Raw genomic sequence first — 27,012 nt, forward strand, 5'->3', positions numbered from 1 at the left:
GTCTGGCCGAGTTCAATCCCTTCATCACATGACATTCTATATCTGATGAGGATAACGACGATGGTTCTCTCTTTTCATCTTCTGGACATCATAATATCAGAATACATCAAGTGGAATGATTCTCTTATTCTCTGTCAACTTGACCACAACTGCCAGGATTGTAAAAATCACTCATAATAAAAAGATAACTTGAATAAATCTGTATGTGTGCAGGTGAGATGCCATAATCCCCATGGGACAGCTAAGTCTCATGGATTCCTGGATCTTCCCATCGTCCCCGCCCAACCTGTCGGAGCACCTCATGTACGACAGCATCATGCAGGGCAACGAGTCCGACCTCCATGGAAACTACACGGACCACAGCTTCAACACAACCAGCACGGTGGTCATCACTTGCTTGTACTTTTTGGTTTGCACTGTGGGACTCTGCGGGAACACTCTCGTCATCTACGTGATCCTGCGCTACGCCAAGATGAAGACGGTGACCAACATCTACATCCTCAACCTGGCGGTGGCCGACGTGCTTTTCATGCTGAGCCTGCCGTTCATCGCCATCCAGCTGGCGCTGGTCCACTGGCCGTTCGGCCCCGTGCTCTGCAGGGTGGTGATGACCGTCGACTCCCTGAACCAGTTCACGTCCATCTTCTGCCTGATGGTCATGAGCATCGACCGCTACCTGGCCGTGGTGCACCCCATCAAGTCCACAAAGTGGCGCAAGCCGCGCATGGCCAAGACCATCAACTTGGCAGTGTGGGGGTCGTCGCTGATGGTCAACCTGCCCATCGTCATCTACAGCGGAGTCATCACAAAGCATGACGGCTGCTTCTGCACTATCGTGTGGCCGGAGCCTCAAGAGGCCTACTACACAGCGTTCATGTTCTACACCTTCATCCTGGGCTTCTTCCTGCCCCTCATGGTCATCTGCCTTTGCTACTTGTTCATCATCTTCAAGGTGAAGTCCTCGGGCATCCGTGTGGGCTCCTCCAAGAGGAAGCGCTCGGAGAGGAAGGTGACTCGGATGGTGTCCATCGTGGTGGCTGTGTTCGTCTTCTGCTGGCTGCCTTTCTACGTCTTCAACGTCACCTCGGTGACGGGAACCATCAGCACCACTCCCATCCTGAGGAGCACCTTCGCTTTCGTGGTGGTTCTGGGGTACGCCAACAGCTGCGCCAACCCCATCCTCTACGCCTTCCTGTCGGAGAACTTCAAGAAGAGTTTCCAGAATGTGCTGTGTCTTAAGAAGGTGGGTGGGCTGGACGAGACTGACCGCAGCGATAGCCGCCAGGATAAGTCTCGTATGATAAATGACCCCACGGAGACCCAAAGTACTCTGCTGAACGGGGACCTGCAGACCAGCATTTGAGAGAAAGGGGATTGGACTTTCATCCATGCACTCATACATATCTGAAACAAATAACTGTCAGCTCTTATCAGCATCACCTGGGTCACATCAGAGAGGAAGGAGGCCATCATAAAACAATAGGTTCACAGAGGAAGGAGGACAAAACGACAACAGATTGTCAAACTGCGCTGTTCCTCTATCTGCATTTGACACATTGTTCGGTCTCTCTGGCTGTAACGAAATCTATTCTAACGTCATCAGAAGTGAACGCGACTGTTTGCTCAATGCTGTATTTGTTCTCCGTGTATTGACTCTGAGGTAAGGTCGAAGATACACTGACGCCCACTTGGAAATGGTCCCCGGGGTGACGTTCATTTTCCCTGGAGACCCGGGATTACATACATAGTTTCAGAGCGGAGGGCTTGTGCCAAGTTTACACAGTCCTGCATTGTGTACAAAAATAACAGTGTGCGCATAGGCTGGAAAACAACATGCTGTTGTTAAAACTGGCAACCTTATCATTCCTCTATTTTTGTTCCTGTCGCGTCTGCAAGTTATCTTCTCTTCTTGACTGTGAATACCTGTGCCCACTTAGTTTTGATCCCTAAATCTGACTTGTGAATTGGTAATGTTTCTTTTTCAGACGCAGAACATAATGAATGTCAGCGCCACTGATTCTCGTGTTTTGTAGTACATTCCGATTTATGTGCGGCTAATTTTACTTGCGAAGAAATGTATAAAATGTAAATGTGACCTGTAGTCCGTCCTGTGTCACTCACTGCTACGATATCGCCACATGCATCATCTATTTTACGTTAACGGTGGTGGCTCGATATACCGAGCCAGCCTCGAACCAAAGTGCTGCTGAGATGTATAAAACTACTACAATGTTGAATCGTATTATATAAATCAATGCCACTGTATGCCTGTTTCTACCGGACTATTCTTTTTCATGGCTTATTTATCATTATTTATGTATGTCATGTCTTAGTGTTGCTGTCATTGCTTGCAGTTGTCTGCTATTGTTAAAAAAATTCCAAATGGCACGACTCTAAATAATTCAACATGAATGCTGAGTAGGGGGCCCAGCTTCGTGTTTTTATGTCAGCTGAGACTATATTTTGCGAAGGACTATTTCGCTCCCAAGAAGCAGATGGGTCACTGTACTGGATGTAGTGAAGTAATGAACCGGGATTTAAATATATTACATTTCAAACCCGTGTTGAATTTATTGTTTCACTGTGCTCTATTACAGAAAACACTGTTTTGTACACCCTCCTGTGACTATATATTTATACAGACATACTTACAAACCACTCTAAGCATTTTGTTTCCTTCATTTGTCAGTCTCGCATGATACACAGAAGTGCATGCACACACACACACGCACACTCTCGATGATGGAATTTGTATCCTGGTCTGTACATCTCATTGCATGACACACCTCTAGTGTCTTATATTTCCATAGCAACAGCGACGAAGAGCTTTAGTCCCATGGTTACGCTAATTTGCATAATGAAATGACTCTGGACATCAATAATGAATGTTGACATTGTTTAGACAAGTGAAGAAAAAAAAAAGAAAAACCAAATGTACACATACCTGATGCGTATTGTTTGTGTCCATCTCAACATGTGAAACAAAACCATATGTTGTACAAGATCATCCGTTGCAGTCGTAATTAGGATTCTGGCAAAGACTTCTCTTACAACACTGTTCATAGTTTATTTTTTATTGACATGCCTGCATTTCTTAAGACTACAGTACAGATTTTCTACTTGGCATTTGTTCCACGAATGTCTCAGGAGCTTTGGAAAACATTTCAAATTGTTCGAAGTTTTACCGGTTTCCATAGAAAGTTTGCATAACGCATGTTCTTCCAGTTTCTGTCCCGTTATATTATACTGAAACATCAATTAAATGGAATAAACATGGATTGTGTACAGCTGTGTTGAAACTAAATAAAGTAAGTAAAGTCGATTTTTGGTGCAAAATTGTGGGATGCTCTTTATGAAAAAGAGAAATGCAGAAAGATGCAAAATATTGAATTAAAAATGGTAAGACACGATGTTTACATTCATTTAAACATTTGGATGGTATGACATATGTGAAATATTTTAATGTGAGGCTCTCATTGAAGATGTTTACATATCCTGTCTTTACATGCCTAATAGCCACACTGCATCGAATCCTGAACTTCCGGGTTTGACCACAAAGTGGCGCCAAAATCAAGCGCCTAACTAGAGCCCAAAAATAACAGAGTTAAACAGAAAGCTTAACGGTGAGTGTGCATGTTTGCAAGTGTGTCGCATTGAATAAAATACCTCGTTTTCTTTACAGTACCGTCTTGTTCGTCCATGAGTACACACCGACAGGAATACACCACAGTACTTCCATTCTAGGACATACTGTCCCCACGAAGGGACGTGTGAATGAAGGAACGAGACAAAAGACAGATCATATACACACTCCAGTTTTGTTCTGAGTTTAATCACTGAAACAGATAATGAAGCTCTCCTCTTCCTTCTCGTTTCAGCTGCGTCCCTGAAAGTCCTCGGGTGGCCTTAACTGCTCCATGATACACCAAAACCAAAGTGCGACCATTTCACAAGTCTTTGATTTCACTGTTTCGGGGAAGAAAAATAACCCCGCTGTTGCCCTCTAGCTGAGGTTCTGCAGCAGACCGAAGGATATGCATGTTTGTTCTCAATTACAGAGCAGCTAAACAACCAGGGGTTGTGGGTTTTTTTTTTATGTGGCATTACTGTGATAGGTTAGGGCCCTCATCTTATACATGAGTGAATATTCATTTTTTTTATTCAGTATTTTTTTTTTTTTTTGAATACATACACAATCAGTGATATTCAAAGAAAACAGACCACAACACCCTGATGTGTATGTGCATAATCTAAAGTCTGACAGCATACTGATTGAATAGAGCACTGGGTTTACTGCACTGCAGAGGCAAGACGCACCACACCGCTCGACACCAGCCACACAGTTGCCATGGAGAAGATTAACACTGATGGATTCAGAGCCAGGCTGTGGTCGCACAGCGCCCGTACACGTGCAATATGTTTCACCCTCTATACATGTCACATGATCACCCTCCCAGAACAAAAACCATGATGGGCAGCAGGCCTCGTGGCATTACTGAGGGCAATATTTCACATCATATAAGATCATGAGAGCCCGGTCGCATGCAGTGTTGTTAAACGGGCTTTTTTTCGTCGTCTTATTTTTTGTTTTTTTGTTGCACAGAGCATTCAAGGTGTTCAAGAGAGACCACAGCAGTCTCACATAGTACAGGACCTCGTGTATCGAGTCTTCTCTTCAGAATGCCGTATGAAACCCAAAGCTCACATTCAACATACAAATTCATAAACAGCAAAACTGAGCCAATTTAACCATCACCATCATTATACCAACAATTCCACAAGAATGAAAGTATAATACGTCCAAAAAAAACAAAACATTTCCAGTACCGGGACAGCGAGGGACACGTGACTGTACTGAAAAAGGATAAAAGACACTGAAAAGAACGGTAAACAAAAATTTAATGAGTTGCTAAAAAAATAGATATTCCCTGCCCTCAACCAGACATAAAAATAAAACAATCAACACAGTATATAATGAACATGAGCACACTCCGGTCCAAATCTGCTTAGTTTCCATGGCAGCACTTTCCCAGCAACTGGCAAAGGCAGCTTCTCTAAGCTCTGCCATGTTTCCTTCTTCTTTTTTTTTTTGCTCGTTAAAAAATAGATGTATACTATATTCATACAGTATTTGATAACAAAAATTCACAAATGATAAGAATCATAACCATACCTTTAAAAAAAGAAAGAAAAAAAGTCAGTTTGCAAAGTCCATAAGAAGTTGCTCACGATTCTATTCTTGTTCTTTTTTGTCTGTGTTCAGTTCCAGATGCATATGACAACAAACTGTCTTCCATCAAGTAAAATGCTTGGTCAGTTGAAACGAGAGCACCATGGGTGAGAGAAATTAAGGGTGTGTGTGGGTGTGCATGTGTGTGTGTGGGGGGGGGGGGGGGGGGGTCAGAATACTGTAAGTAAACTCCAGATGTGCCCAATCAACATGACAGTCAGTCACACTCAGACAGCTCCTGCAGCAGGTAAGGGGAGGGAGAGTGTGTGTGTAGGTGTGTGTGTGTGTGTGTGTGGGGCCTCTTCCTCTCTGCCCGAGCCTGGAACTCTTCCTCCATCGCTCCTCCTCATTCAGTTTTGTCAAGTAGATGCCAAGAAGTAGCTCAGTGCTTGTTTATTTTTTTTTGTGTGTTTTTTCTTTTCTTTTGAAAGGTTGCATGATCTCACACGTCTTTTTGTTTTTGTCCTCCAGAGCTAGAGGACAAAGACTGGTAGTCACAGAGTTTCAGGTAGGTTTGTGTGTTTGGGTTTCATCCTGTCCCCCCGGGGCCCCTTGACTCTCTCGTTAGAAGCTGTGGTTCTTCGCGGTCGGTGGTCACAAAGACTACTCGTACTCGAGGAACTGTTTATGGTAGAATAAGAGATACCTGAGGGGTGACAAAATAGAAACATCAGATTGAGATTTCATACTGTACGACATTGTAGAGCTGCTAATGTCTTTGTTTCCATTCTTACCCTTCACTATCGAGTACATCCTTAATGCTGGCCTTGGTGATTATAGCATCATCACATTTGAACCACTGGTCTTTGTGCTGGCGGATGAAGCTGGTGTAGTGGCCACTCTCTAATGTGCCTTGGTGGTTGACCACAGCAAACAAGGAATACCTAGGAATAGACCGAGAGACGTGAAATTGTCTCCGTTCTGTTGTCAGACTTCACTTAAAAAAATAAAATAAAAAATGAATGAACTAATTCACACCTTCACGGTGAAGGTACATAGTCCGCGGTTGTTTAATGGACTCAATCCAAAGAAGCAGAAACAAGAAAACCACTCGTATTTTCGTTTCGTCCGCCCTGTAACCAGGATACTACTTTGCCAAGAGGAGAGCGTGCGGCAGCTTAAGGTCAGTTTCATTTGCGCTCGCCATCGTGAAATTGACATGCACGGCAATCTGCTTGTTGTGGATCGGATTTGCCTAAATCACGTAGGATTCAAAATGCTGAATTTTGCCGATAGTGACAAGTTTGCATGCCTTGAGGTGCCAGTTTCTTTGGAGAGACATCGTACACATCGCACCTTTTACACCATAAGCCCCATTATCCTCCCCACACATGGGCGCCTTTATTTGCCTTAAACTCCACAAACTGTTGCTGTATTAGGTCTTTCTTGTGTACGAGAGGCATCATCATGGAGCCTTGCAAACTGACTCTAGTCTCTACTACGAGCAACCCGTCAATGGTATTAAGACGATAAATTCCCTGTGACCGTCCTGGAAAATGAAAGCTATTGTAACTGTCATGGATGAGGAAAACTAAGCAGCTTTTAATTGGCTTCAAAGTGATTTAATTTGGGGAAGTCACAGCCAGATGCTTCAGGTCATTAGCATGTGTAATGATGTCAGTGGTGCTGTGTGAATAAATAACTCTGCAAGGTACTCACTTATTGTCGTTGTTTAATACATCAACCGTCTGTTGATACTGCCCGTTCATCCTGCTCTCTTTACTGTGGGAGACAGAAAAAGAATAGCAACACATTAACATGTCTTAAGTTCGGGTAAACACGCTACACTGGCACATGAATCCACTAGGTGGCAGAATGAGCCCGTCTATGAAGGCAGATCTCTTCCCTGCCTGTGCCTCTAATGATGTTACTGTCTCTGTACAGAGCTGAATGGATGCTTCAGCCAGGGGTGGGGCAACACTGCTGCTGAATGCTTCACTGACATCAATATATTTTTTAGGGAGCAATTAACGATGCAGTTGTTTGGCTGCAGATGAAGATGCAGATGTGTGCATTTACTTTGAGCACACGTAATATTACGTGTATCATACAGGATGTATGTTCAAACATTACGATGTAATAAAACACTTACATAAGCTGCTACAGGTTTATTCTTTTTTTTTTTTTAAATATACCTGGATGTGAAGACTCACTATATGGGGAAAAAGCTGTGGGGCCTAGTCGAGGCTTACCTGGATGCCATGAAGGGCGTCATGTCCAACTCTAGGGGGAAGGAAACGTATGTAGTGATCTTTCGCCGCAGTTTCGCAGAGTGCTCAAACCGCTGGAGTTGGCCAGAGAGGGAGGGTGAGAGAGGGGGAAGGGGCAGAAACATGGAGAGAGAGAGAGAGAAAAGGGGGAGGGGAGAATACACGTTTAGAAACAACAGGCATCATCATTACAAGACATACAAAAGACAAAAAAAAAAAAAAGCGAAAAGTGAAACATTCATAACAAGATAATAGCAGGACTTGGATTGATCTGAGACAATCGTCTGGCAGCCTGTTCCTATGAATATCATAAATACATTATAGCCCCCCCCCCCCCAAATACTGTTATGATTAATAAAACATGGACTGATGAGGACTGTGTCCTGAGACACTGTGTGAAAGCGCTGCACAGTAGAAGGTAATGCACCAACAACTGAATCGAATTATGAACACGCCTACGCACAAGACAGCCAAGTCTCTGCAAAACCTGAACTTTGCCGAAATCAGATGTGAGGCTACGCGCACACACACACACACACACACACACACACACACACACACAGGATGGACCATGTATTATAGCATGTAAATATATTGCAGTATGTGCATTTGGATGATGGTTTTAAGCCGCATCATACGGCCCTATGTACGAGGCGCTGCTTCATCTGCTGTTTTTTGGGAGTGATGACAACATTAGACGTGTGAAAGATAAAAGCTTACCCTTAATTAAATAATCTAAATTGTCAAGACAGGTGACAGGTAATGTAACAAGTGATACCTGGGCAGCACGTCGTCACTGTCTGACTCACTTTGAGGTGGAAACACGCTACGATGGGGAGCTTCTTCATCGTCAGCTGTTTGGTGGACTCCTGGTAACTATGGCAACCGCCGCACTTGATTTTGGCACTGCTTCCTAGATGCTCGGGTCGCGTAAACCTGCAGAGGGAGAGAGGGAGGGAGGGAGGGAGAGAAGAAGAGAGGTTGTGAAAGCAAAACAGGAAGTGAAAACTGGCAAAAAAAAGAAGAAGAAAACGACTATTTATCTGGTTCATATTACACAAATATAAACGCAACACCTGGCTCTAGTCCTACATGTCCTGCATGCAGGGTTTTGGTGCAGCCGCTGTGTGTGTGTGAGCCCACCCAACCCAAGACCCCTGCTGGTAACTCCAACGCCTCCATCACCACGGCAACAGCACCAACCGGTCCTGTACCTTTAAGAGACTTGCTGCAGCAACTAGGGGTGTGTGAGGTGCTGCAGTGTAAAAAAAAAAAGAAAAAGTCAGAAGGAAAGGAGGCGAGAGAGAGAGAGGGGGGGGGGGGGGGATGAGATGAACACGAGGAGATAGAGGGTGAGGGCACAAGCGGGGAATAGGGAATTAGGTGGAGAGGGGAGGGAATGAGATGAGATAAGGAAGGGAGGAAAGTAAATTGCAAGAATGAAGAGGCAGTAGAGGAGATATGAGAGGTCACATCTGCCAACCTGGTGATGGTGGAAGATGAGATCCAGTGATAACAGGGCTGCTGTGCCACACAATGTGGGGAGATGAATAAAATGGATTGGGAGACGATTGATACCCATGATTTTTGGAGAGGTGGCAGAAGGGATAAAGGACAATAATCCTATTGAAGAAAAAAAAAAAAAAAGTAGAGTGACAGTACCTCCTTTACCTTGTGTTATAAACGTCATTAATTTTCAATCTGAGCACAGCTAGCAGTACTACTGTAAGGCAGCGGAGTGTTTTTGGTAAGAAGCGACTCTGATTTAGCGCCATTGAATATACTACAACCTACATGACAGGGAATTTAGTTTAGTTTCGATAGATACAAAAAAACAAAACCCGAAGAAAAGAGAACCTGACGGGCAACCTGTCTGTTGTCAGCTGAGACTGAAGTGGTACCTGCGTAGGCAGTCCGTGAGAGTGGTGGACCCTGACAGGTGGCTCTCTCCGTTCACTGTGCTGCCATCACCTCCGGGGCTGAGGGGCCAGAAAGGCGTGGATGAGCCAGGAAGGTCCAGACTGATGTCCCAGAATGGATCTATCGTTGTGGACACACCACTAGAGGAAAGAGGAAAAAAATGGGAGACGGGAGTTGGATTGTGAGGTTGAATAAATAGTGCGTGATTGTGTGTCATTTATTACAGGCCATGATGAAAGGATGATGACACAGATGGCAATACACAAGCTGAAATTCACACAGCCGCTGTATATTGCGATCATGTTTTTTGTAAAAGCCTGCTGTGCATAATATCCACGCTGTTCTTCTTCCAGGTCCATTTGCAATTCAATGAAGTGTTACAGAGAAGATTGGCTTTACATAAGGAATTTGTATTATTACAGCCCGACGGCTGTGATGGACTGCAGCCCGGGCAAAATGGAGGCGTTCAGTGTAGAATGCATGCAGTGTACACAAAGTATACACAGATATATGCGCACAGGGCCGCACGTTAGATGAGTCATGGTGCTGCAACACCCCGTGGTACCAGCAGGTGGCCATTAAGGCAAGTCGGCATGCATTTATGATTGGTAAGAGAGTGACTGAGCAGTAATATATGGCACCATTCGGGCTCCATTTTTGTCAAAAAAAGCCTTGGGGGGGATGCATTTCTGTTGCTGAGGGCTTACCCATAAGTCATCTGTGGTCAACAGGAGACCTGTGTAATGATTACAGGGGAGGTTATGGCCAAATGATACTCAAGGCAGCATCAGCCTCTCCCTTTCCGCTGTGGAGGCAGGTAACATGGCACAGAGCTGGGCTCGGCTTGCCTGATAGCCAGGGCGAGGTGCTTTGCAGTTCAGTGCAGCGTGTTAATGTGACAGGACAGCTTTAGGGGGGGCAGTCAGGCAACGCTCGGGTTGTGCCGCTGTCTAGACAACCCCCTCTTACAGCAGCTCTGCACAGACCGGGGCCTCTAAAAGAGAGCAGTGGAGAGGACACAACCAGTGGTTCAGCCACTCTGGGAGGACAGGTGACGTCCACACCGATCAGCCCGGCGGTGAGAGGAGACTACGCAATCGGAGGACAACAAGGATAGACGGATGATGGATGAATGTGGGGAAAGAGGAAGGAGGGGTTTTAGGTGGCGACGTGATGCTCCATCAAGTTAATGGGAAAGAAAACCTCTCGGATGGGACTTTATTTTGGTTCTTTACACTTTTTAAAGTCGCAAACACACAAGACACAGACAGCTTACTGGCAAACTTGACAGGTAACATCTGATTGCAGGCCCCCGGTGAAGATTTGGTCAATGATGCAGTTACAGTGGTTTGGATTGTTGGCCTTCTTGCCGTTATCGTCTCCTGCGGGACCACAAAGAGCAGAAAGTATAAATAGACACGCAGGCAACACCTACAACCTGTTTAGCACCTCTGAAGGACTCTGCACAGCCCTGTTTCTCACTTCACAATCCCCCCCCCCTGCAGCTGAGCCTCTCTGCTACTTCACTCTGGATTCTAAGATAATCTAAACAAACCTTACTGTGGGGTCTGTGGGCGAGTCAGCCTGCCATTGAACTGCAGCGGCGCCTATTGACATTCCTCACACTGCTTGCTTCCTGTCCCTTTGGTACACACCATTGCCAGTCTCCTTCAGTACGCTTCCAGGGAAGTAAGGCACTGTGTGCTCTGCGGGTAGATCTAAGGTATAACTCCACATGCCGGCTCAGAGGCAGTAGGTGGCCCAGACACACTCCTCTCAATCTCAACTGACACACTGCTCTCTGTGTTGCGTTTCCTCATTCAGTCCGACTTGAACAAGCGGCAATCCTGGCCTGACAGAAAATATTCGAGAAAAAAAAAAAAAATCGAAAGTAAAACCCTCCAATCTTACTGTATTCAAAGACAACACACTCGTGTTTGTATGGCTTACTGATGGTGTCCCCTTTGCAGTGCCTGTGTAGTACATCCAATGCTGCGATGAGGAACTCGTGGGCGTCTTGCTGCTCGTAGCCTGCGAGGTGACGTGCGTGAGTCCACACCAGGTGCAGCAGCCGGAAGGGAATGTGGGGCGAACGGTGGCCCGAGTAGAACTGAGAGCAGGGAAGAAAGATGAGAGGTAGAGTGGGTGGTTAGCCTATTTTTCCAGGCAAATATGTATTTTATCACATCTATGCCAACCTCATAGCTGCATTGCACACTGTCATCTATCATTGCTGAAGCAGATAACACTTGTGAGGCTGTCAGTCAAAGTGTCTTTCTGACTCCTTTAGCAGAGACTTTCTGCAGGCCTCGTCGGATGTGAATGAATTCCGTAATATACGCCGCCTGGCAGCACGTCCGTAGAGAGGAGAGGTGTGATGTGCAAGACGGGGGAAGAAGAAGAACTGGTTGGAGTCTTTGGGAATTCTAGTGAGTGACAATCCAGGTCAGAGATGAGCGGAGAAATGAATTAATTAAGCTCATTAATGGCAGAGAAGGCTCTCTCATGTCTTGACACGTAGATGTTGCACACACACTTCGCTTTAATCTCCACAGCTCTGTCGGAAATCTGATCGAGTTGTGAGAAGGGGAAATTAAACACGCCGCGCTGAAGCCTCTTTTGAATCTTACGAACTCCTTTTCGGCAGTTTGAAGGCGGTTGACAAACAAACGATGCTACGAGAAGAGGAGGAAACTGGAGAGTCAGAAGACGCCGGCTTTTGATGACGATACGGAGGTGGGTTGAAATAGAATGAAGGTAGGGGATGGAAATTAGAGAGTTGGAGACAAGGTGTGGAGGCAGAAAAACGTGGGACCGATACCGTTTGTGCGTTAGGGTACGTTTACATCGATTTTTGTTGTTGTATGACTGATCCTGAATACTCAGTCGACGCCTGCCTCCCTGGCGATAGAGGTGAGCGATTACCTCCTCCATGTGTTATGTAGCTGAATGGTTCAGCCAACTGAGACGGGACAAGGCTCTGTGTATATGTTATGGAAGGGAGGTTTGGTGATGACTCAACTCCTTATAGCACCATCTGTGGAGCCATATATACTGGGATGTGGGAGTGTGGAAGAAAAGAGCGAGGCAGTGTGGGAGCAGATATTACATAATGTCAAGGGGCCGATGGTGTTTGTTGGATGTTAATAAAAAGCCAAACCTTTGTATGAAAGAGATGGGTTTAAGAGGCTATTAATGGCTGTGCGACATAATTCGAATTGACTGACCAGGTTCAATAAAATATATATAATTACGGATTTCTGCGTATTCATTTGCATGTGGCTCTGTGCATTCCTTTCAGGCAGGAATGTTTCGCTCCTCTCTGCCTCCCTCTTAGGACTCGACAAAAGAGCTGAACAGTGACTCAGCGTTCTGCAGTGGCTTACACTGAGAGAGAACATTCTGTATTATACGGTTGCTAAAAACAAACCCTAAAATTACGGCTCAGTTTTAACCAAAATCAGACGTTCTTCCTTTCTTTCGTGGGATTTAACGAACACGTTCAGACGCGCAGATTTTGCACCATACCTCCTGAAAGAGCTGCGACATCTCACACACCAGACAGGAGTTTGATTGCATCTCGCACTTGTGTCTGTCGGAGAGAAAGAAGTCTCGCAGCAGCGGTGTGTGTGTTAGGGCCTGAACAATGCAGTTCATGAAGCATGTGTTGCCCAGGTTTATTAACCCTCGTAAACCTGCAGGACAAAAAGGAGACAAAGAAAAGCATGAGAGACGCACGAAAACAAAGATTAAACTTTTTTTTTTTTTACTGTTTTCTGACATTTCATGAGGCAAACTATTTGGCAGGGAGGCAGTGGGCAAAGGGAAAGATAAAAACAGCAAAAACACATGTAAACAAAATCAGAGACACAACAGAGAGACGGCAGGAAGAAATGAAAGAAACAAATGATTGAATTAACGCCTTGCCATCACGCCTTGTCATCACTTCATTATTTTTATCCTATTGTTAGAAATTTGTGTGAAATTTTCAGAATTAGCACAGGTAATCCTCGAGTCCGGGTGGACGGTTGAGCCAAATTTGAAAGAAATCCCTCTCAGGCATACCCGAGATAGACCGGACAGACGGACAACCCTAAAACATTGGGTCCCTGTCGAGGCATAACAATGTCTGGGGAGACACGGTGTGTGCACCTACAGTATCAGCGAGGGAACGCAGTGTTCCGTCTCTCTCGGTGCCTGTGGGGTTGCCCGGTCTTACCGACCTTGGGTCACACTTAAACACGAGGGTGACCGCAAGTACACTACTGGAACATGTAGACAGACACACACACACACGCGCTATAAAAAGCAGTGCAGACTAAACAGTGCGGCCCATTGCTAACCTATGGTGCAGTTCGTAGTGATTTTCCTCCGCTTTGGATTGTGTCGTAATAATTCTAGCTCCCTCTTGGTCGGCTCCCACGTCGTGTATTTCTCCCCGATGCCTGTGGATTCAAAGAGACACACGAATGTGACGGCCTCGTTTTTACAAAAAGCTGCATGATTGAGTTCCTTCGGAGAGAAAACTAAAAGCTTCACCTTGCAATTTCCAGGATTTCCTCTGTTCTTCTTTGGCAATCTGCTCCATGTCTTTGTCGTATATGTAGTCTTGACACACAAAACAATATATTCCACCGTATAATAAGTCTATTGCTGTGAGCGGGGGGGAAGAGAAGGAGAAGGAGAGATTGCGCCATAATTAAAAATAGATTTTTTTTTCCAGCACAGTAACACACATTGGGTTTTATTTACAGTACAACGGTTTCCATCTCATTTCTTTCAATCAGCAACTATAGGAGATATAAGGGTAGTAGTGATGGAATAGGTGTATTTGCACCGCCCCCCCACCCCACCTGGGCTGTCTAACTAACACAGCATCCTTTTTAACAATTCAGCTGTTGCCGTGACAACCTATTCTTAACTGGACATTTCTTTCTGTTGTTGGTGCTTCCCACACTGAGAAGTGAGCAAACACATCGTATATATAAAACCTGGTGTATGTTATATTGTCGTCACTGTGTTATGTTATATGTGTGTGTGTGTGTGTGTGTGTGAGAACATACAAAGAAATAAAGTGAAGAAGAAAATCATCGTTCTTTTCTCTGGTAAACCATGGCAACAAGAGGATGAAGATGTGGACTGCTGCACAAGATACGGGGAGGAGTGTAGATCACGCTCACTGGAGCAAAGGATGAGAGCAAAGAAAGGATGAAGGGGAAGAAAACTAGAAGGAGATGTGAAAGGCGTCCAGAGAATGAATGAATAGGACAAGGACAAATAAGTACAGGAAAGTGTCCTGAGGAGGTTAGAAAAATGATGAAAAAGAACGTAAAAAGGAGTCCTGAGAAGGGAGCTTGCGATCTTCTTTTAGAGCAGACGGGGAGTTTGGTTTAATTTGATTAGAGGAGGAGACGAACAGCACGCCGGTGTCAGCGAGGCTCTTGTGGAAAGCTCAAAGGTAATTAACACTGTGGCCGTGCACCAGGGGTATCTGTGTGCATTAAATCAATTAAAGCCATTCAAAACAACTACCAAGTCTCCGTACCCTCTCTTCCCTGGTTTCTATATTTAGCCGTCCCTGTAGGAGCAACACCACAATCTCGCTCATTAGTGTCATTACCACATTTAGCCTAATTAGCATGTAGGGTTGAAACTAGGCTTTTTGGGGTAGCTGTGGATTAGCAACCGTCTACCGGTCCCTTGCTGCTGTGTGAAAGGGAGAGTGCAAACTTAAACTCATGACATTTGACTGGCTGAGGCACTTCCCACCAGCATGGTAATGTGCTGCGGTTAGAGTGAGGCTCCCTGTCTGCTCAGAGGAGGAAGTTGCCCAAAGTAATGCTATAATCCGTTGCTGGTAATAGCTGATGCTGCAGTGAGCCTACAGGGGTGCATGTGAATGTGAGGACTGACGTGATGAGACCGGGCCTTGGACGTAGGGAGGGACAACACGCATGTTGCTATCATCATTTTCAGCTCTGTTGTTAGATTTTATTTTGAATGTAGAGAATTATCATACACAGCACATACTACAAATCAATTCAAATGTGCTCCAAAATGATTCCTTTAATAGAGGAGAGAGTGTGTTGGCTTACCTAGATTGTGTCTCTTGTTTTTTGCGTGCTCGTGGATGTGTTTCTTCGTAAAGCAGCCGAAAAAGACGCAGTAGAGACAGGAGTGGAGTCGGTTCAGGTGGGCTCCACACATGTGACAGATGCACGACTTGGCCTGGAAAGAAAACACCCAAAGGAGAAGTGGGGTTGGGGAGGAATTGACAGTAAAAAAAAAAAATAAAAAAAAAAAGAGGGCGAGGACCGTCAGTGTGGTGAGAAAATCCTCTGCAGCAGGACAGAGCCCTGAGCTCCACTGTAGAGTGGCATAGGCAGGCAGAGTGGCACTCCCTGCTAGCTGAATCAGATTTCTATCTTCCAGTCAGTCACATAAACACGATGCTTGAATAGACCTGATATGAAGAGACAGACTCAAGATTGCTGGGCCTGTTGACAAATTCTTTGCAGTTCAATAACAACATATTTCCTCACTGAATCTTTTGCCCTCTAACACATGCAGGGCATGATGGGATTTGATGCTTGGCAGGCAGACCGGAGAAGGCAAGCAGAATTTATTTGAAACACACACACTAACAGCAGAGGTGTGTGTGTGTGTGTGTGTGTGTGTGTGTGTGTGTGTGTGTGTGATTGGTTCGACTACGGCACCCAGAGGTAACCGGACATTAGAATGCCCGACATCTACTGCAGAAATGAGCCCTACATTGGCTGCACAGGGGCCAGTTCAGATTAGGTGGTTGGTTGCAGCCTAAAATTTGTAAAACAACTGTGAGGAAGGGGAGAACAGAGAAGGGTTGTTGGTATATATATATATTGGTAAGAGTCGACAACTGTAAACATGTAGTACGAGGAATATTCCCAACTCTAACCCTCTAAAACAAATGTAGAGCACGAAGGTTGTGCACCGAACTAAAGCATTTTTAAAAACAATTATTACGTCAAGAAATGCACAATCTTTTAGCCGTGATTACACTCAATGCTTTCCTTATACAGTTCTGTTGGTAATGCCAGTGAAAGCATAGCAACACAGTCTGCGCTGAGAGGGAGAAATTAAATAAGACGATCTGATCGCAGCCTTACAGCCACAATGAGTCGCCGACTCACACTGTAGAGAGGAGACGGAGGGAAAGTAGGTGTGAGGCAAAGGTGAGGAGAAACAAAATGAGAACTATTGGCTGGAGAGATTTAACAGTTTGTTTTTTTTGTTTCTGGTACGCTCTATGAAACTAGCTCGAAAGACTCACACACTCCTACACACAGAAACTCAACGGCTTATTGCTATCGTTTGACTAGAGACAATAGTATAACCCGACACCATATGAACAACATTTAAGCGTATTGTTGCAGAGCAATGAAGGAGGTTGTGCCAGTCAGTTTCACTTCCTGCTCTCTGGATGACTCAGAGCGGTCTGTGCAATGGGACGACTACAAAACTAATTTTTTTCTTTCTTTCCCATGTAGCAAATTGGGACTACAATCTAAATTTCGTGGCGCAACCCTGTAGTACAGTGACAAATAAAAACCCTTGTAAATAACTTACAAGATGACTCAAAACTTCAACTGTCCAGTGACACATTTGAGGTTAATTTCATCCCGAAGCTTTGTTTGGGAGCTGCTTGTTCCCACAATAATTAAAACAAAGGATTTGCAGTACAAACTATGGTTGGAAGTGGGCAGTGGGCATAATGAGGACAACATTAAGATAATGGTCTTCTTGACTCTGGATAAATGCTTTGTCTTCCAATAAACTGTGGATACCCAAGTGCAATGCCAAACAAAGTTCTGTTTCTTCACTCAGTCTCTATTCTAGACGTGCGTTATTGTTCAAAATAGTACATAATTTCATCCCCAATCCACATCTTATTTAAACATTAACACTGCTGCTCTGAACCCTGATGTTCCAACATCTGGTATTGCAATGAGTAACAACAAGAATACAGAAAAAGGACAATAGCTCATCTGTGGGACTGGGGAAAAATTTAAATAACAGTCCCAAGCAAATCTCTCCATTTGCATGGATACTGACAGAGGGTACCAGAAGTACATATCATGGTAGGCTAGGGATATGGGTGATACATATAACGTATTGCTACTATGCACTGCTGCCCGAGACAGGCTGCAAAACTCACAGTCGGGTCTGTGTTTTGGCTGCGCATTAGTGGGCGGGGGTTGGATTGTGAGGACATAGCAGTAGAGGGGATATTTAGGGTCGCAGACAGTAAGCTCTGTTATTTTTTTCATATTGGGTCTGCTAGCCAGCCGGCTCTGACTGGCTGTGAAAGAGAAAGGGTGGAACCAAATTAGCGAGCGATGCTTTTCCAAGAGGGATGCATGGGGAGTGATGGAAAGGAAAGGAAAGGAAAGAAGTGTGGACTGCCACTAAAAACCAACCACGTCTACAGCAGGCTCTTTGAACCTTTTACAGTGGACGTTGTGTCATTGACATGCAATGAGAAAAAATAAATCTAAATGAAACCCTACATGCACTAGCAAAAGATTAAAAAAAAAAAATCAGGCCAAACATTGTGGAACACAGCTGAGGTCAACTGAATTGCTACATATATGTCGTAGTTGCCTCTTTGAGCCGATCTTACAGAGGCAGGGCTGTTGTTGTTCAGCTCCACTGCACCAGGACTCCAAGTCAAAAACAAGAAACCCTGCCAATGCCACGCCTTGCCCTCCCTCCCCCTCCTCAATACCCCTTTGGCGGGTAGAAAATCCATCTCTGCTCCAGCACCCCCTTGGCTTCTCTGCAATCTCTCCCTCTCACCATGTTTCACAGGCTGTCTACTCATCAGTGTCAGCAGTCCTGCCTTCCTCTGCGCCCAGAGGCTTTTAATGTTCCATTAGATCAGCTATTGATCAGCCGCTGGCTCAGATGACTGGAACAAGTATCAGACAGGTATAGCAAGCTCAGGTTTGTGCTGCGCTAGGCTGCGTTTCCCCATCTGGGAGGCGCTCTTTGAGACAAGTTAGGCTGGGATCCATGTCCGGGGGAATCACCCCACTAATGTACGAAGCTGCTGAGTGACGGAAGAACAGGTGCAGAAAGGCTGGATGAATAGGTGTCCAATACATGTTCAACATGAGGATAAGGTAGCAAAACATGCTGTGTGGGTCTGCTGAGCTTAGAATGACCCGGGTCCAACAATTACAGCATGAGCGGCCCAATGTTCTAGATCTACCTGTCTACACATCTATATAAAGTGATACCCATACTCGGCCTCTTCGTCTCCTCCTGCATTCTTTCAATCAGACTGCATTATTCCTAGCTCAACGTTAAGGTTCATGCATTTGCATACTCAAACAGAGCTAGCAATGCGATGAGCTGTAACTGAGGAGAGAAAATGACAACGACAATTATGACGACAATTATGATGTGGACAAAGGTCTGGCTCTACAGAGCACGCTCCTGATGCTGCAAAGAACAGACCGGGGAGGGGAGAGAGAGAGGGAGTCAATACAAGGGTAGAGAGAGCACGGCTATATGAGAGCAGTGACTCACCAAGCTGCCTCATAAGCCCGTCCTTTCCCCATTCTCTAACTAACATGAACAAGCCGAGGGAGGCTGGGGCAGGGGAACTGATGGTGATGCTCCAGAACCGTGCTGCCGACTGACCCCGTGGGGCTGCAGCCTGTCAGTGCCTTGGCAGCCTCGCTTCCCACTATCCCCACATGACAATGCCTGGCCTGCAATATGCAGTCTCAGTCAGCAGCCCTAGGGACGGACACACACACACACACACACAATCCTACTCTATTCTCTTTTCACTTCCGTCCTCCCATCAGCTCATTGCAACCTCTGTTGCCGATGACACGCTGTATGGTCTGTGCGTGAACATGTATTCCCACCGCCTTCAAATGAATCCGAGTGGAGGGAGAGCTGAGGGATTGTTGGTGTGCAGTTTGGCCTCATACTGTCAGACACATGCTATAAGGACATGAGAGCTAAATTCTGAGCCCCAGTCGATGAGAGTCTAGTTTCTCGCCGTCCGCGGGAATAGAAATGAAAGTGGATAAAGTGAGGATGGAGTGGAACTAAGCTGAGATACTCTATGCGGTGGAGTAGCTTTGATGCCGTGATGAAAAAAATGTGGCCCAATGATTGTCGGGGGTTTGAACACGTTGTGTAGGTTGGCAGCACATGGGATGGATCTACACAGGCGTGAAGTGAGAATCTGATTAAGATCACTCGATTAGGGGGAGATAGGCTGTGCTTCCTTCTGGATTTTCAGAGGGTGGAGGAGAAAGAAAGATTTCCACTCATGAAAGCACAGCGATGGTGTGACGCAATCAGTTGGTCCGACACTGGCTACCTGTGTCTATTTGTTTACAGCGGGACTAGTGGAATACAAACCAAACACGCACGCTTTGAAAACTGCCACACTGCCTCACAAAAGGAGTCACACAGGGGCCGCTCACTAAAGAGTACCAAGCCAATATTTATCCAATTCACCAGTGAGTAGACCGACCAAAGGCTGCAAAAAAACAAACCTTGACAAGAGGGAGGATCCTGCAGCCGGCTCTGTGTTTGTCTGCACAGATGTCTAACAGTCTAGCTTCAGCTTAACAAAAGGGTGCGTGATCACCGGTCAAACCGTGCAGCTACCAGATGCCCACAGCCACCAAAAGAAAACACACAAACACACATCGAAGAGAGACCGCCGACGTGACTCCTTGGACTCAAATCTATTCACATCGTAAATTGATTCCTTCTTTATCCCCATAGCACCAATTAGGACCCACAGAGCCTTGAACATTACCTCCAGGAAGATCTACGCACTGCAGTAAAGAGGCACAGTAAGTAAAAGTGAGTACATATGGAGCAGACTGAAGTAATAAATTATAATCTCACGGGTCTAATGCCACAATCGTCATCTTTTTCACAAGGAGAACCAGTCTCACACAAAAGGCCTTGTCCCGAAGAAAAGTCGTCACTTGGGCCCACGGTTTTAACAAAAGGGAATAATTGAGTGTCCACACTGGAAGAGATTGATCGCCTCTTGGTTTTGGGCTAGGGCCGGCCCCTGGGGAGTGATTGACAGCTCATTAGCCAGATGGCGGTACTATGGGAGGGCTGGACAGCAGCTCAGGCCATAACCAGCACACTTTTGTGAGACACTCAAATGAGAAGTTCTGTCTCCGGTTGAAGGGAGGCCAAAGAAGTGTCAGAGGCAGAGATGGAAGAAGAAATCAGTCAAAGTGAACTTGTCTAGTGAGGAGGGGCTGATGCAGCTTACACAAGAGAGGAGCTTCTAATCAAAACGCAAAGTCATGCTATTCCTCCGGCAGCTAGATTGGTAAAATGTATGACCACTCTTCAAGCCTCATGAGCATATGTAGTCATTAAAAACGTACTATAGCTACAATACCCATCCCCAAAAGGCCAAAATAAAACGACTGGTTTTTGTTCATGATTCTTTTCCCCGTGCCAGTGTTGCATCTTCCGGCTGTCTTCTTTAGCATCTCCGATCTAAAATAAACAGAAAGGATGAAAGCGCCATAGCAGAGCACATCCAGCACAGTCAGTAAAATGACATAGACTTCAAGTGTGAGAAGAATATCTGACGCTGACAAATTGGGAGGTAATAGCATGCGAAGGAGACACCGCAAGGTGACACACCAGGCCCATTGCTAAGGGAGGAGGTCATAGGGCTCGAGCCATTTGTTTAGTCACTGAGCAACAGACAGAAAGACTGACGGACCGAAAGCCACATTAGACGAGACCTGGGAGTGACGGAGAGCAAACAGACGTGGAAGAAATGGAGCTGGAAGGCAGCCAGAAACCATTGACTGACATCACCGAACCCACTGAGTGTTTCCTGTGAGGCATAGGGGGAAGGACGGACCGGGAAGATGGGAAAATGTGCTCTGAATTTCAAAAGGATTCGAGGTAATCCCATGAAAAAACACTGTATATTTAGTGTAATCTTAAAACTGTCTGCTATAGTATTAGAACATCAAAAATAAACAATACAAGTATTTCTATTGCACGCATTTAATGGGATAATCAAAAGGCAATGAGTTGTGAGCTGAACTAGGTTTGCAAGTAGAAAAAAAAAAAATAGCAAAAGTAAGGAAAAGGAGGGAGAAAAAGCGTGGGAGTGAGCACAGAAGAGGAACAAGCGAGGGCTGTGAAGAGGCTGGACGAATAGATTCTGATGCTACAAATGTATGCTGATGAGTCAGGAAGCAGGCTTGTGATGCGAAGGAGACCGATCCGACAAAGAGATCTGCTCACAGCACGGGAATCAGCCGCTCTCTGGGATTGGTCGTGCGTCAGTGCATTTTGTGTGTGTGTGTGTGTGTGTGTGTGTGTGTGTGTGTGTGTGTGTGTGTGTGTGTGTGTGAAGAGAAAGAACAGGAGGGAGAAAGGAGTGACAGAAGGAAGTAAATGTGTCATCCTTGAGAAATATATACATTTTCCCAGAAACATCGAGCAAACGATTTCTCTCTCATCACAAGCAGAACGGGGGGGGGGGGGGTTGTGGTTCCTCTGATCATGTTATTTATCAAAACTAGAAGATAAAAAAAAACTGACTTCAGTCGGCTCTTTAATCACGACCCTTACCCCTTTAATCAAAGTGACAGACAAATTCTTCAAAGAAGTTATGGTTGTAAAATTCCCCCAACCACCGCGCTTCCATCTCATCCAATATCCACTCAACCTGAGATAATGGCTCTGGTTTTACTGCAGAGCAGGTTCCTTTATGGCGGCAGTGTTTTAGTAGACGTCCTCTTAAGAGATAGAGCAAATAGAGCCGATTCTGCTGCACAAAATACATAACCATGCACTTCATGAATATTTACTCTCTGCCTCCACCACCACAGCCATTCACCAACTATAAATTATGAATATATGACTGGAGTTGGGCCTGAAGAGGAATGAATTCAACTGTTAAAAGCAACGGCCGGTTTTTTTTTTATCTCTGCTCTGTGCCGGCATCTTTCTGTGCCATACGGGGGGGGGGGGGGGGGGGTAACATGAATCTATATTAAGAGAGGAAACAATAAATCTTTGCAGTCTAAAGGCTCACGTGCCGTCCTCAAACAATCGCTCGCTAGACTCATGAAACAAACACTCACAACAGGAATAGAATATATTAAGAGACGGGAACAAAAGTAAGGTAGCGGGAAGATGGAAGAGGAAGCACATCAGAACAATGGTTCCTCCTCTGCAATCTGAAACTGAGCCCCATTTTTGTAACATGACGCTAACTGACAGTCTACGGTGGGTGTAGCCCCTCTGGCATGTAGCACACCTCGACCAGAAAATAATATAATGAAGCCCAGACACACAGAAGGAAATCATGAAAGATTTAACGTTCATTAAAAGCAAAGAGAAAACACTATTGCATACGTGTGTATTCTTGCCATCTTCCTATGTGGGGCATCTTTAATACATCGCTCAGTCTTTAAGTAATTTCTTCTTTTTCATGGAGCATTTGTGTCACATAGTATAGTTGGTGTTTGTCGGCACGGGACAACTGAGAAACGTTTACGCAAAAGGACATCGGACTCGAGGCCTGGAGGAGTCTGCAACAACATCAAATTTGTCACCAAATTACATCTATAATTTATGGCCACCACTTGTGCACGCTCCCATACACTGCATTAGCTTTAACCCGCATGCACATCGGAAGCTAATGGGGCATTTCATCTAGGACCAACATCCCAAAATAATTTGTATTATAATTAATGCGCACTAATTAAAAGATGGCAGATCCCAAGCCACACTGGGTTGTGACATCATCTTTGCAAACCCTCGTCTCTGGCACTCATTCTAGCATTTGTGACCCATGTGGGTTTCAGATTGTGCACGCAGAGCAGGTGACAGATTTTCCACTCATGTTGCTGCAAATTGCCTAGGAATTGATTTTTAGCTTAAGGTAGAGAGGATGACAGCTTGCAGGGAGGCTGCTGAGGACAGACGACAGGAAAAGGGGAGAAAAAAACCCAGCAATTCAGGACAAAAGGCACTCGCTCATCAACCCAAGTCTGAATACAATGTAAAAACATTGCTTCCATTCATCAGTCTCTGCATGGCAGGGTCGTTCAACTTCCCTCCATGCCCCTTGTACCACAGAGCTTGCCGTGTGTTTGCCATTATTGTACGATTGTAAGACGAATGAGCAGTAAGCAGTGCAGTGATGAGCTTTTGTTTCATCCACCGTGCCAACATTCAGAGTGACCGAGTACAGGATTTGTGTTGCTATTCCATAATGTTAAGATACCAGAATGTGACGTTAAAAAGGCACCGAGTCTTTAAGCTGAACAGAATCACAGACTGCACTGCCCGCGCACCACTGGAGCAGCACGTCAGCCGATCTGCATGTCGGAGTGGGCCGGCGGTAAAAAGCCTCGGTGAAAGGGGGTTCGAGACACAAGACTCGGACTGGTGGAGTGCCATTAAAGCAGTAGAGAGTACACTTCATTCAGGAGCCACTCTCCTTTCACTCTGCATCAGTCGCTTAATGCCATTTGTCAATCACCATTGACTGTAAACAACTGTACTCTTATTTCAAACCACAGACTAGATAAGAGATGGAGCAGCATTTCTAATAGAAAGGAACAACAGAGGCGCGTCCTCCTCTTTTCACCGACATCACAGCCAGAAATATACTTCCTAAAATGTCACTGTTAGATACAGCCCTGGTATTACACAGCAATGTTTTCAATGCCTATTGTTACTTCAAAATGCCAAGGCCACAGGTGTACTGTGACGCAGTGGCATGTGAGAGGATCTAGGTGGTGCTCATTTTTAAGAATTAGAAACTGCAGTGATGGGTGACATGAGTTGGACAGTGTATAAAACTAAACTACAATCCAGTCTGAAACTACCAATGACAGCTTTAAAGTGCACAGAAACAGATCAACTAAATAATTACGACACAATTGACTTTAAATGCCATCTAACTTCAAAGACTATGAGAATAGCGGCTTTCAGATCTGGAGGACTGGTATTCATGCAGCATGCCACCTCGGCAGTTTTTGTGGGAGGCAAATATTAGAGGAAACGGTGGTGGTTTGTGCTGAAGCACTGGTTGTGGTGCTGGTCATCTTGGCAAAAAAGGCTACGGGTGATGACGCCGAGACAGTGACGTTTTCAAAACGGATGGAGAAACGGTTCTTCCAGAAGTAAACGCGACAGGCAAGGTTTGTAACAGCGACTGCGCCCTCAGGGTTGGGCAGAACAACTGTGAATTACTAAGAAGTGAGCAATAGAAAGCACCCATAGCCACTCCTAATTTCATGAAAGGTGAATAAGCTCCCGTTGATTGCATTCCTGACGGGAAGAATGTGAAAAAGAAACTAAACAGTCAATATTAACATTTATAAAAATGCTGGTAAAAACGGTTGCAGTGTCACCCACTACACTTCCCTTTTAACTTTTTAGGACTGCCTCGTACATTCTCAGCACACACTATAACTCTGATGTACACCAGAGTGTAAACATAATTCATAAAGACATTTGTGCTCGAACCAAAGCGTGACACTACAACACTGTATGAACAAAAAAAAAAAGGGTCATCGACCATTTTGTGCTGGCAATTTGCTTTGACATGCCTGTAATGTAACTGTGCTATGCTTTTGGCTGCTCATAGTCCACCATCTTACCCATTAATCTCACTGGCTGTAAACTGAGTATCACAGCAGGTACGGGGATGGGGCTGAATTCTTCCACTACGTAGGTTCACATCTAGTATTCAGTCCATTACATGAAAAGGCACCGAGGCACACAGAAAGGTGAGCAAGAGGAGAGAAAGCAAGCCAGTTCGTATTCATCTGAACTACAGTATGTCAGTGAAGATGAGGAGGGGATAAATCAACTCACCAGCTCTGTCCATCCTGAATCACCCTGAAGAACCTATTTTATCACAACGACATAAAATGTATGACATGTTTAAGTGAAGCATGGATTTTTTTTTTTTTTGTATAACAGTCAGGCTATAAATGTTGTTAATCTATAATACAAATCAAGCTGTAAATTTGTCGTAAATGAACATAGTGGCAGAAAAATAAAAAATGAAAGTTAATGTTTACAAAAAGAGGAATGGAAGGGGAACTGCAACACAGTCCGGGGATGACATCACATTGTAGGGAGCTATTCGGAGCCGTGTAGGCCGAGCAGGTGTGGGATAAGCCCAAAAGGAAACTGGCAATGAAGTAATCAGCTGACGTCCCAGCATCCAAAAGCTCGTGAGAGAATGACCAGTGCAGAAAAAAAAAAAAAAAACACACACACACTGTCCTGGGATGCCCTGGACAGGAGAGCGCCGCTAATCTGTGGACCACAATATGTGTGCGCGTGGAGAGCCACAATGGGTACGTTTTGGTGCGGTAACGTTAGCTCGTGGCTACAACCAAAGTTTAGCCATGCGGCTAACTGTTTCGCCTCGACCAAACAGAACCTAACCGATTGACTCACGGCGGAAAAGCTTGAACAATAGTTGCTTGTGCTAATAAAGAAAAATGAAACGTTGCGAAGAAGCCACCAGTCGCCGCAGCTCGTCACGTAGAGCCGTGCTAGCTCAGTTACCGGTGATAACCTAACGTTAGCGGGCTAACCCTGGTGCGAGCAACACTACTGCTCCAGGAGTCCAGTTTCACTACCACCGTAGTTTTGTTCCAACCCGTTCAGTGGTTGTACTTCATGTCGGGGCATCATTTGCACTCCAGTTATCTGTGTCCGTCTGTGCAACATTAACATTATTTCACTTTTGTTTCTGAAGGTAACGTTGCAGTTCCTGTGTTTTTACCTTGCGTCTCCTGGTCTCAGCAGTACCGCTCCAAACAAAGCATTGGTATATGACTCGAAGGTTCTGTTTCCAGTTATCCACCTTATAACCGTTCACATGGGAGCACCCGGCCGGACTCATGACAGACAAAACATTCAGTTTTGGGTTTTTTTAGGCGACAATGAAAAGTCTCCTGGATGATTCACTTAGCTAGCCAGCTAAGCTAGCCCGAAACTGTCTGTCCAGAAATGGTTTCCGTTTGGAAACGGGACAATCGGTGTAGTATCCAAAATGCTCCTCGGGCATCTGACAAAACACGGTCTGCGATCAACTAGCAACGCATCTGTTCATGTGGTCATCGAACGGAATAATCACTCAAATTTCTGCTCCTCTTGCTGTTTTGACAGTTGCCTTTTTTCCTCAAAACGTTAGCTCCACTTCCACTCTCACGATTAGTTAGCTTTCTTTCTCTAGTTAGCCTGCTAACGCTCAACACTGAAGCTTCACAATGCCCGCCCAGCGTGCACCGTGATTTGCCTACACAAAGACGTTGCGTCACCACGTCGGGTTTAGGGCACGTCGGGTGTGCTTGGTTTTGATTCCTATGTGTTCCGTATGATTGTTGTATTAAAATCATATAATGCATCGGTGACGATACCTCGACACAACAACACCCACCACGCAGGGTAGTGTGGAAGATATAACCGAGGCTGACATTTACAACGGTATTCTGAATGGTGTCTTTTTTTTCTCAAAGTCATCTGTTATTGCCCTTACTTTATGTCAATCATTGATTGATGTGCTAGATGCTTCCACTGTCTCATGGATGGATGTATTCATCACGT

At 45.2% G+C, this 27,012-nt stretch overlaps 2 protein-coding genes across 2 annotated transcripts; one reads left to right on the forward strand and one right to left on the reverse strand.

Annotated features, from left to right (window-relative positions):
• Positions 1-250: 250 nt before the first annotated feature.
• Positions 251-1,363, forward strand: LOC306787064 (somatostatin receptor type 2-like; the record flags this gene model as incomplete). The annotated part of the gene is made up of 1 exon (XM_079282076.1): positions 251-1,363. One exon carries the CDS (start codon positions 251-253, stop codon positions 1,361-1,363), a length of 1,113 nt encoding a protein of 370 aa, XP_079138202.1.
• A 2,465-nt stretch (positions 1,364-3,828) lies between these two features.
• On the reverse strand, positions 3,829-26,605 carry LOC306786603 (ubiquitin carboxyl-terminal hydrolase 22-like). The gene is made up of 14 exons (XM_079281420.1): positions 26,189-26,605; positions 25,264-25,296; positions 15,456-15,588; positions 13,900-14,013; positions 13,704-13,805; positions 12,889-13,055; positions 11,311-11,470; positions 10,637-10,742; positions 9,342-9,500; positions 8,250-8,376; positions 7,423-7,514; positions 6,890-6,952; positions 5,965-6,114; positions 3,829-5,876 (listed from the first exon to the last, which is right to left on the reverse strand). The coding sequence occupies exons 1-14, from the start codon at positions 26,306-26,308 to the stop codon at positions 5,834-5,836; spliced, it is 1,569 nt and encodes a 522-aa protein (XP_079137546.1). The 5' UTR covers positions 26,309-26,605; the 3' UTR covers positions 3,829-5,833.
• Between the last annotated feature and the right edge of the window lie 407 nt (positions 26,606-27,012).

Source organism: Melanostigma gelatinosum (genome assembly GCF_949748355.1).
Source record: "Melanostigma gelatinosum genome assembly, chromosome: 13".
NCBI lineage: Eukaryota > Metazoa > Chordata > Actinopteri > Perciformes > Zoarcidae > Melanostigma > Melanostigma gelatinosum.

Bases quoted from the DNA above. Each gene is read 5' to 3' on its own strand.
- LOC306786603 (XM_079281420.1), bottom strand. From the start codon at position 26,308: ATGAGTCCGGCCGGGTGCTCCCATGTGAACGGTTATAAGGTGGATAAC. The intron at 8,377-9,341 runs GTACCACTTCAG...CTCCCTCTGCAG, and splicing joins CTCACGGACTGCCTACGCAG to GTTTACGCGACCCGAGCATC. The intron at 6,115-6,889 runs GTGAGTACCTTG...GTCTATTCCTAG, and splicing joins GTATTAAACAACGACAATAA to GTATTCCTTGTTTGCTGTGG.